This window comes from Myotis lucifugus, unplaced genomic scaffold, assembly GCF_000147115.1.
Source record: "Myotis lucifugus unplaced genomic scaffold, Myoluc2.0 scaffold_14, whole genome shotgun sequence".
NCBI lineage: Eukaryota > Metazoa > Chordata > Mammalia > Chiroptera > Vespertilionidae > Myotis > Myotis lucifugus.
The window spans coordinates 14,206,298-14,217,095 of record NW_005871062.1 but is presented as its reverse complement, the minus strand read 5'-3'; the positions used below and the strand labels follow the sequence as shown (position 1 = coordinate 14,217,095).

The 10,798-nt window shown below is 47.1% G+C and overlaps 1 protein-coding gene across 2 annotated transcripts in view; it reads left to right on the top strand.

Moving 5' to 3' along the window:
• Positions 1-17: 17 nt before the first annotated feature.
• Positions 18-10,798, top strand: part of USP13 (ubiquitin specific peptidase 13) — a 109,355-nt gene continuing 98,574 nt past the window's right edge. For both annotated transcript variants that reach the window (XR_002828243.1, XM_006084891.3), the window contains exon 1: positions 18-244. Coding sequence is in view for 1 of the 2 variants with exons in the window: in XM_006084891.3 (XP_006084953.1) it covers positions 77-244 (168 nt within the window). In the remaining variant the exon portion in view is untranslated. The remainder of the gene's footprint in view (positions 245-10,798) is intronic.

The following is a 10,798-nucleotide window of genomic DNA, read 5'->3' as shown; positions in this document are numbered from 1 at the left end:
CGCCCGCGCAGCCCGCCGCCGCCGCGGGCAGACCCAACTCCGCTCGGCTCCGCTCGGCTCGGTGCGCGCCGCGGCCATGCAGCGCCGGGGCGCCCTGTTCGGCGTGCCGGGCGGCAGCGGCAGCAGGAAGATGGCTGCAGGGGACATCGGCGAGCTGCTGGTGCCCCACATGCCCACGATCCGCGTGCCCAGGTCCGGGGACAGGGTCTACAAGACCGAATGCGCCTTCTCCTACGACTCGCCGGTGAGTGGGGCTGGGCTGCGCTGCCGGCGCCCGGGGGAGGTGGCGGTGCCGGCGGCCTGCGCGGCTGCGAGCCGGGGAGCTGGGCGGCACGTGAAGCGGGGCGGGGAAGATGCGCAGTGGCCGCGGGATCTCCTGCTCCGGGCGGCGGAGTTGGCTCTGGGGTCCCGCAGTTCGGGCGAGCGCCGACTGCGTGCCTGCTGGGGGACTGGGCCGCTTGCCTGCAGCCCGAAGTGGGGGTCGCCCGGGGGGTTCTGCTTCCGCCAGCCCTTCCGAGGCTGGCAAGGGCCTCAGGTCCCCACCAGCCCTGTCCCCAACTCCGCCAGCGTTTGGAAGATCGAGTGGAAAGAGCCCCCTGATCCGGGACTGCACGGTGCAGAGGGTTTGCGTCCTCCTGGAGGCGAGAGCGCAGGGCGCGTAGGTGGACGGATGGATCCCCTTGGACACCCATAGCCTTTCTCTTGGACCCTTTGCTTTGCCCAGGGATTCCCACTCCTGGACAACCCCAATTTCCCCTTGGAGCTTTGCTGCCTCCACTTTCCATTTCTCCGCACTCCTTTTCTTTCCGTAAGAATGTCAGAAGAAACCTCTGGCACCTCTACCTGGGCGGCAGAAATAGGGAAATCTCCTGGATTGTTATGGTTGTCTTAGACCTCTCCTCTTTCCCTTTAAGTGAGTCACTTGGACTGAAATGCACTCGTATAAATTATTAAAAGTTCAATCTCGAATCGTGACCTCAGAGGCTGGAGGGGGAAGTAAAGACGGATGCCTGCCTTCCACCCAGGACACCGATGGTGGTTTTCACCAGGTTGTATGTCTGTGTGTGTGTGAGAAGGGAAAGGAGGGCGACTGTCCCTTCCAGGAGTCAAAATGGGCTTCAAAGTGACTCAGCTGTCTGGCGTCTATCATGTCTTTCTGAGGACCAGGTTATTTTTATCCTCCCACTTTAGATCTCATGTGTCACCCCGCAGATCCCAGGGCAACTGGGAGGTGCCTGGATTGGAGGCAGGTTTCACAAGAGTCTAACACATTTTATTCATATTCTGTAGAGTGTTGTTGGAGAAAAGACAACAACCACCCAATGAGTGGCACATGTTCCACAGTATCTTGTGGGTTACTTGGCTGATTTCAAAGCACTTTGGTTGGTATACAGTGGAGCACCAGCGTTCATAGACTCGCTGTGACATTTAGTTTTCCTTTTATGCTAATTCCAGATCATTTGGGGGATAAAAATCTCACTTATTTGTTAACTACTTATTTTTTTTTCTTTTGAAAAGTTCTGTGTAAAGTGGAATGAAATGGTTGTGTTTAATCACGTTCCCACTATTTAAAGTGATTGTCAGCAGTGGCATTCAATTCTGTTATCCACAAAGGATTTGAAAATTTCAGATTTTGTGTCCAGTGCTGGGCAGGTTCCCACCAATAGCTCCTAAGGGTGCAGAAGGATGGTCTTCACTTAAGTAACTGACAGAGTGGGACGTCCAGGAAGAAAACAGTGGCCTGAAAAAGTCGTTGAGGAGAGCACAACATGTCAGCTGCGTAAAACTGCTTTTTCTGTGTTTGGTCTGGGTTGATCTTCAAATTTTTTTAACAAATTTTTCATTGGTGACCTTTACCTCATTATATAGTGTATAGCAGGTGTGAGAAAGCTGACGATTTAAATTCACGTCTACAGATAGTTATTGGGAGCTTACTGTGTGCCAAACACCGTTCTAGAAGCATCTTGTCCGATGTAAAATGATGATTTCATTCATTCCTTGGGGAAGACTGGGCTTATTTACAAGGCCGATGAATCAGTATATTTCATTTTCTGTTTCATGGAGGAAGAGAAAGAGGATTTTATAACAAGTTTGACTAAAGCACGGTGCATGATAATGTGAGATCTTCCCCTATGGCAGTTACTTAGCACTTCATCACGAACCAGGCAAGGTTTCTTGAGCACCTACTATGTGCCACCTCATATAGGCATGGCTGTAAAAATGATACAGAGCAAAATGCCTCGGTGCCAAACACACCAGAAACTTTAACCCGCAAGTATTATAGGACTGTTGTAGAGAAAAGACCAAAAAATCATTTGATTAAAAAAAAAAGTAATCCTTGCTTTGGAACCTTTTGAAAAAGGTCATAGATAAAGATGGATAGAAATAAAGGAGACCAACATTCCAAACAAGGTAAATCACATGTGTAAACACACAGAGTGTGAACATTATTTTCTTATTTGCTTGTACTGTATTTGGAAGGAAAATATTGATTTCACAAGAAGTGAGTAGAAGATGGGGTCCTTGAATACCTAGAACAGGATCTATGTACATGTAGTCAGTTATGGAAAGCTACTTACAGTAATGTGATGTGCATTGCTGTTAGAGGAAGACTGAATTGGTAAACTTTTATTATGTATCTACCTTTGCTGTGCTTCACCATTTTGGGGTGTGAGTATTGAGTGGGATGGTATGATTACTCATTTTAGTATCCCTGTCCTTCCATTCTTTTTTTTTTAATATGTTTTTATTGATTTCAGAGAGAGGAAGGGAGAAGGAGAGAGAGTTAGAAACATTAATGATGAGAGAGAATCATCAATTGGCTGCCTCCTGTATGTCCCCTACTGGGGATCGAGCCCACAACTGGGAATGGAACCATGTCCTCCTGGTTTATGGGTCGATGCTCAACCACTGAGCCACATTGGCCAGGCCCTATCCTTTCTTTCTTCTCACCTTCTAGGGCTTAGTGCAAAGCAGGTGCTCAGTAACAGTTCTTCTGGGGTGAGTGAGAATTTGTTTTTTCATCTGCTAATTTGGTTTCATCCCAGACCCACTTTGCTACCTCAACCTGTAGGTTCACCTCTCCATGGCTTGGCTCACCTTGCAAGATCTGTAATGTGACCTTCCTGGAGGGTGGGGATGTGCATCTTTGTGTCCTCAGTAGCCTGCCCAGCATCTGGTATAAATACCAGGAACTTAATGAATACTCACCATTCTAGGAAATGTATGAATTACATGTAGTTATAGGTTCTGAAAATGGTAAGGACACAACATATCGGAAACTTTGGGAAAGGAATCATGGGGATTATGTAGAATGTGGTAACTTCATTGATTGTGGGGTATAGGATTCAGACAGGCAGAATCCTAACTCTGTCACCCAGCTCTGTAACTTCTATCTGCCTCACTTTCTCCATCTGTGAAATGGGGCCAATAACAGAACCTACCTCATGGGGTTGTTTTGTGGATTAAATAAATTAATATGTTAAGTGTGCCTGGCCAGTTGGTAATCATTATAGAAAGGTAAGCAAGTGATTAAGAAAGTCAATCATGGTTGGAAGCCTGAGTGTGTGTTTGGTTGTCAGGGGTTTTGCAGAAAGTTTCATGTGGTTAAGTGGGGAAATTGGTCTTCAGGGACCACCGTGTAAAATCTCCTCCTGTCCCCTGTCCTGTTGAGCCCCTCCTTCACCGCAGTGAGCTTTGTCCCATCTCTCCTCAGCTTCCAGGTTGCCAGCTCCCGGCGGGCCAGTCTCTAGGTCTTCAATGCATGAGATTCATTTCTTTTTCCAGGACCACTTTCCTCTCCTGATTGTCTTTCGGGGCTTCCTCACCTTTCCTTTTCTGCTTCAGACTTGGTCCTTTCCTCTGGAGCCTCTGTTGTTACTTAGAATCTGTGTTATCACCACAGCAGTAAGCTATAGTCTGACTTCCATAGTTTGTCATTATTATTATTATTATTATTATTTTGTTACCCATTTAGCTGGTAGTTTTAAAATGTTGACTAGGTATGAAGCCTCATACCAAGCCCCAGGTACGGGAGGAGCTGGGCCACTCTTGTGTTTATATATCCCCTCCCCACCTGTCTGGGGTGGAGAGCTTATCTTAAGCCTGGTCTTAGCTGGTTCAACTGAAAGATTGAGAGCAGGGCTTAGGCCCAGGCAGTTTATTTTGGAAAGGTATCCCAGGGAACAGAAGTGGAAGAACATCCAAGGGAACAGTGACAAAGGGAAGGAAGGAAAGACAATCCAAGAGTGAATAAGTGAGCCGGCTACACGGTGTACACTTGTGCCTAAGCCAAGCGAGGACTCTGGGAAAATGTTGAATGTACCTCCTCACCCTCCACCTGGGTCACGGAAGCGGGGAGTTTTATCCACTGGCTCCCGTGGCCCGTTGGTCAAGGGTGCTCCAGAGCTGAAGCGCCCTCACTCTTCCAGGTGGGTGTTGGTGCGGGAGGGGCTGAGCAGGCAGCAGCTGGGAAGGCGGAGATCCTGGTGCAGTGAGGCTAAGAAGGCAGGTCACACCTGCTGGGCAAGCAGCCTTACACCACAAAGGTGGCCTGAGAGGATGTGAGAGCAGCATAATGAGTGCCCCCACACCTCTTCTTCCCTCCCAGCATCGATCAGCACTGTTTTGTAAAAGGGAGTTTCCCCCATTCTCCAAAGCTCTGAGAGCTCTGGGTGATGCTGAGATGTCCCTGTTGGTTCTCTGCTTCCCTGGGAGTCTTTGCCAAACTCTGGTGGACGCGGCCTCATGGGAAAGGCTTTGAGGTCATCTACTTGTAGGAAAACTTCATATTAGGGGCTCAGTAAATCCTCCTGTGATATTGTTGATTTGTTATAAGGAACGTATATTTGGTCTTTGTTCCTGGCACAGAGTCTTGAAAACTCTTGGAATTTCCTTAGTGATAAGTGGCAAGAAGGTGTTATTTGTTATTTATAACAAGCCCCTTTCAACCACACCTGTAACCACCGTTCTGTTCTAGGCCCCTCATGTAAGTGGGATCCCACAGTATTTGTCCTGTTGTGTCTGGCTTTTTTCACTTAGCATATCTTCAAGGTTCATCCATGCTGTAGTGTGTATTAGAATTCCCTTCCTTTTTAAGGCCAAGTAATACTCTGCTGTGCGTGTGTGCCACATCTTGTTTCTGCATTCCTCTGTTGGTGGACTTTGGGCTGTTTCCACCTTTTGGCTGTGATGAATAAAGCTGCTATGATCGTTGGTGTGTAAGTCTCTGTTTGAGTCCCTGTGGAATCTGTGCTTTTTACTGTTGTGCTATGCATGCTGCCTTCTGGGCAATGAGACTTGCCATGGCAGTGCTTACTCGGAGGAGAAAAAGTAATTTAATTTAGGATCTATGCAGAAAAATCATCATCCTAGTGGGTAAACAAAACTGATATAAGATAGTAAAGTAAAATTTAGGAAGCACAGATTTTTCTTTTCCTTTGAAGATGAAAACCTAAACTAAGCCTAATTGGTTTCACACATCAAAAGTTCCCTGCCCAGCCCTGGCTGGTGTGCTCAGTGGTTATAGCATCAGCCCTGGAACTGAGGGGTCTTGGGTTCAATTCCCCTTGAACGGCATGTCCCTGGGTTGCAGATTTGATACCCGGTCCTGGTCAGGGTGTGTGCAGGAAGGCAACTAACCCATGTGTCTCTCTCACATGGTCTCTCTCTCTCTCTTTCTCTCTTTCTCTCATCTCTCTTTCCTTCTCTCCTCCCACCCTCCCTCCTTTCTACTCTCTTTCAAATCAATGGAAAAAATATCCTGAGTATTAACCAAACCAAACCAAACCAAAAAAAAAAATAAAGTTCCCTGCTAAAGCAGCTAACTAAAAAGTTGTTTTGTAGCAATGATTCTCAAGCTCTTTGGCCCAATTTATACTTTTAAATATTTTTGAGGATCCTTAAGAGCTTTTATGTGGTTTCTATCTATTGTTAGTTACCATACTAGAAATTAAGACAGAAAAATTTAAAACAGCTTCCATTCCATTAGCTATTCGAGTGGTGATGTCATCATATGTCATGATGACTTGAAAAATGCCACTGTGTGCTCATGAGAGAATGGGATTGAAAAAGACAAATTCACCTTATGAAAACAGGTTGACCTTGCAGATTACTTGAAGGTTCTCGGGGGCATCACAGGGTTCCCAGGTCATACTTTGAAAACCAAAGTTCTAGAGTTTAGGCAAGAAAACTACAACTGGTTCCTCCAGTGACCTACCCCACCTGCATTTTGACTTTTATGGGTCAAATTTTCACATGTGTGGTGAGTGAATAATTGGTTGCTAATCTTTGCTCAACCAGAAATGTTATTTCTCATACATTCTTTTTTTTAAAAAAATTTATGTATTGATTTTCAGAGAGAGAGGAAGGGAGAGAGAGAGAAACATTGATTTGCTGTTCCACGGATTTATGCATTCATTGGTGGCTCCTTGTATGACTAAGGATCGAACCCACAACCTTGGCATATCAGGACGACACTCTAACCAACTGAACTACCCGGCCAGGGGTCGTACATTCTTTTTGAAGCAAATTAAAATGTAGAGAATTTGACTCCTTTTGAAAAATTTGCAGCTACATGGACTGGGAATTGTTGGCTCTTTCAGAGGTGAGAATTCTCTCTTCTGTTGACTGTGAGCTTCACTGTAGTGTGATCTGGCTGGGCTGTATCTTTGGGGAGCCTTAACTTTGAGCATCATGATTTTTTCCCTTTGACCACTGGTTAGGAGAACTTCGCCATCTCTCGCCTGGGAGGTGGAAGCCTGTCTGGCAGCACTCGGAGCCGAGGGGAAGGGGGATGGAAGGAAGACAGGAAGACGGGGATGGCTCAGCATCTGCATACTGGTCCTAGTGGGATAGTCTCTTCTGGTTCTTAACCCTATCCCTGCTTTGTTAAGCTTTTTCCCGTGTTGCAGGGGCTGGGAAGCCAGACACCTTTGATAGAAGGGTTTTGATTTTGAATCTGCCAGTGAGAGATGCAGAAGGTAAAGAGAAGAAGCCACGATTGCTGTTGTAGCGGTGGCACGTGGCAGACGGTGGGGTCTTCCTAGTTCCTGTGGGACTCAGAGCCCCCATTGATTTGCTGTTCCACGGATTTATGCATTCATTGGTGGCTCCTTGTATGACTAAGGATCGAACCCACAACCTTGGCGTATCAGGACGACACTCTAACCAACTGAACTACCCGGCCAGGGGTCATACATTCTTTTTGAAGCAAATTAAAATGTAGAGAATTTGACTCCTTTTGAAAAATTTGCAGCCTCCGTGGGGAGGCTGGGATCATCTGTGCAGTTTTTTTTTTGTTTTTAATATATTTTATTGATTTTTTACAGAGAGGAAGGGAGAGAGATAGAGAGTTAGAAACATCGATGAGAGAGAAACATCGACCAGCTGCCTCCTGCACATCTCCCACTGGGGATGTGCCCGCAACCCAGGTACATGCCCTTGACCGGAATCGAACCTGGGACCTTTCAGTCCGCAGGCCGACGCTCTATCCGCTGAACCAAACCGGTTTCGGCCATCTGTGCAGTTTTTTTTGTGATGTTTGTGCTTCCTCATTTCCTGAGCATGAGTGGTGGTTTCTCTGCCCCTGGCTCTCACAGCTCTTCCCAGGGTTTTGTAAGCCTCCAATTCCCTGCATTAAATCCCTTCCTGCCTGAAATACCTAGAATGGTCTGTCTTTTCGAACTAGATCTGGACCGATACACATATATTACACCCACATCTCCAAGTCCCCGTGTATTCAGCATGGAGCCCTTATTCTTAACTGAGCCCAGTGTCCGCAGACCTGAGTCCTTTGTGCCTACCTGCTTTAGAAGAAATCTCCAGTAGTTGGTTGATGTGGGAAGGACTGGTTGGCCTGGAGGAGCGCTCTGGGGCTGTGACTGCTTCCCAGACAGCTTTCCAACCCTTCCTCCTTCCTTTAGTCCCTGTTTTACCCCAACTTCTAGGGTTACCTGGGGCTGTTCGTTCTGGAGGCTTTTGGAAGTTCTGTGGTGTAAGTGAGATTTTATCTTGGCTTTCTATGCCATGGGCTTGGAATCCAGCTTTGTCGGCTTGTCTCAGTCTTTTTAGCACTTACCCATCTGCAGTCCACGTTCCAGATTTTGTTGCTGTGGTTTATGTTTTCAAAAAATCCCTTTACTGTCGTTTTATTTGTGTTTCATAAAGGAGTGAAATTGATGTGTGAGTGTAGTCTGCCCTACTTCCCTAGAGTCCCACTTTTCCAAACTAAAATCGAGAAGTCACTTGTGATCTCTTTTTGGCAGTAATTACCTTTAAAGTTGTCTCATTTTTCAAGTTCTGGGATGTAAGCGAAGCTGCTGATCCTGTCAGGGAGCCTTTCTGAGAAAGTTTGTGATCTCAGCTTGTGTTGAATCTGGAGGTGCAGTTCTGAATTCTGCTTCTGCTCCCTGCCTGCGGCTGCCTGTGGCCCCGAGCTCACCTCCAGCGCCTGCCGTCATTCATCACCCCCCCGCTGGGAGGAGTACAGTGCCATCCAGTGACCCTCCCTCTCTTTTAAAAAAACCGTGTAAATACACATCACACAAAAGTGACCATCTTACCCATTTTTAAGTATACAGTTGGGTGGTATTAAGTACATTCTCATTGTTGTGCAACCATCACCACTATCCATCCCCAGACCTCTTTTCATCTCAGGACTGAAACTGTATATCCCTGATAATAATAACTCCCATTTCACCCTCTCCCCAGTCCCTGGCAACCACAAATCTGCTTTTCTCTGAATTTGGACTGCTCCAGGTACCTTATATAAGTGAGATCATACAGGATTTGTCGTTTTGCGACTGGTTTGTTTCACTTTCCATAACGTTTTTAAAGTTCACACGTGGTAACGTGTTGGGATTTCCTCCCCTTTTAAAGCAGAATCATATTCCATTGTATGTGTGCGCCGCATTTTGTTTATCCATTCACCTGTGGATGGACACTTGGGTTGCTCCCACCTTGCGGCTGCTGTGAATGATGCTGCTCTGAGCCTGGGTGCACCTCCCTCTCTTTTACACCACATCCCGCTAGTGAGCAGGTGCCCAGGTCCCAGCATAGCCTCCTCTCTCCTTCTCCACGGCCACCGTTCAGGCCCTCATCTGGCCTGGCCTGGCCTCTTGCAGAAGCCTCTTAACAGACCACCCTGCCTCCCTTCCTGCCCGTCACACCGAACTCTCAGTTGTTTTTCTGAAACATGGGTCTTCTCATGCCATTTTCCTGTGTAGAAATTTTCAAAGGCCCCATTCAGACTTTTCTAACACAGCACATGTCGCTCCGATTTACTTAGCCACTGCCGTCCCTTAGCACCTGCCGTCTGCTTACATTCCGTTTGGCCCAAAGGATGTTGTGTTCTTCAGGTGCTCAGCCTGGACTGCCTTCTCCCAGCCCATCACCCCTCCCCTCCCTGTAGGAAAACCCTACCAGTCCTTAAACACCAGCTCGGGTATTCTTTGTGAGCCCCCCGCCCCCAGGTTCCGCTGCCCAGCTGAGTCAGACATTAATTTTCCTGTGCTTTCCAAAACACTGTACATCTCTGTCAGGGTTGGGATATGATTGTTGAAGACATGGAAGAGCTGAGGGCTTTGAGAATGAAAGGGAAAAGAATAGAGGACCGAAAAGGCTGCCATTTGGGAACCTGTATCTGGTAGGCTACATCTGTTCTGTTCCCATTTAAAAAAAATCATCACCATATATTTTGGCATTAAAATGTTACTAAAAATAGCCAATATTGTAATTTTTATTTTATCACTAGAGGCCCAGTGCACAAATTCATGCACGGGTTGGGTCCCTTGGCCTGGTCAGCGATCGGGGCCATCGGTGGGGGAGGGGGGGCAGCCAGTCACGGGAGGTTGGCCGGCCATGGGAGGTTGGCTGTGGGAGCTCACTGACCCCCAGGGGGCAGCTCCTGTGTTGAGCGAATGCCCCCCGATGGTCAGTGCGCATCATAGCAACTGGTCGACCGGTTGTTCCGTCATTTGGTCATTCGGTCGCTTAGGCTTTTATATATATAGATATAGATATTATCTGACAAGTCATAAACTTGACTCTTAAAAAGCCAGGGAAAGGTGTCTTGGGGATTTACCAAGTGTTTTGCATGTTGTGATTCTAGGTGTCCCAGGGGATGTTGGTAGAAGTGATCACAGGTGGTGTCCCTCAGGGAGATGACAAGAGGGCAGGTCCCTGTGGATGTAGCCCAGGCCTCTGTGCTGCTGCTCGTGTTCAGTATCATGGGGGTCATCGAGGACTCCTCTTGTCCCATGCACAGGGAAGATGTGCACAGGAGCACCTATTTTCAGGGTTAGAACAGCAGGACCATGCAGTAATGACAAGAATTTAATGAGTCTGAACAGGCCACTAGATTCGAGATGTTGCTTGAGGTGCACAGTATGTGCTTTCCTGTGATAATATTAAAAAGCAAACATTTTGTTTTGCATTTATTAGCAAATATTAGTACTTACTTAGAGCCTGGTACACCCAGCCCTGCGCTAGGTGCTGTAGGTGGTAGGGAGGGTGTGAGTATTTAGGAGGGAAGCAGAGGGTCACAGGAGGGGAGAATGACATGGCTCTTTCTTTTGAAGCGGAGTGGATGCACCAATTTTCAGTGTCTATTATGAGTCAAACAGTGTACTAGGTAGTTTAAATATATTATCTCATGTAATTATAATAGGAATTGGCTTATAAGTGATAGTGGTGCTGCCCTGTTTTACAGACAAGAAACTGAGAGTCAGAGGTTAGGCAGCTTGTTCAAGGACTTGTTCTAAGACTGGGATGTGGCAGAGATGGGACTTAGCCCTGATGG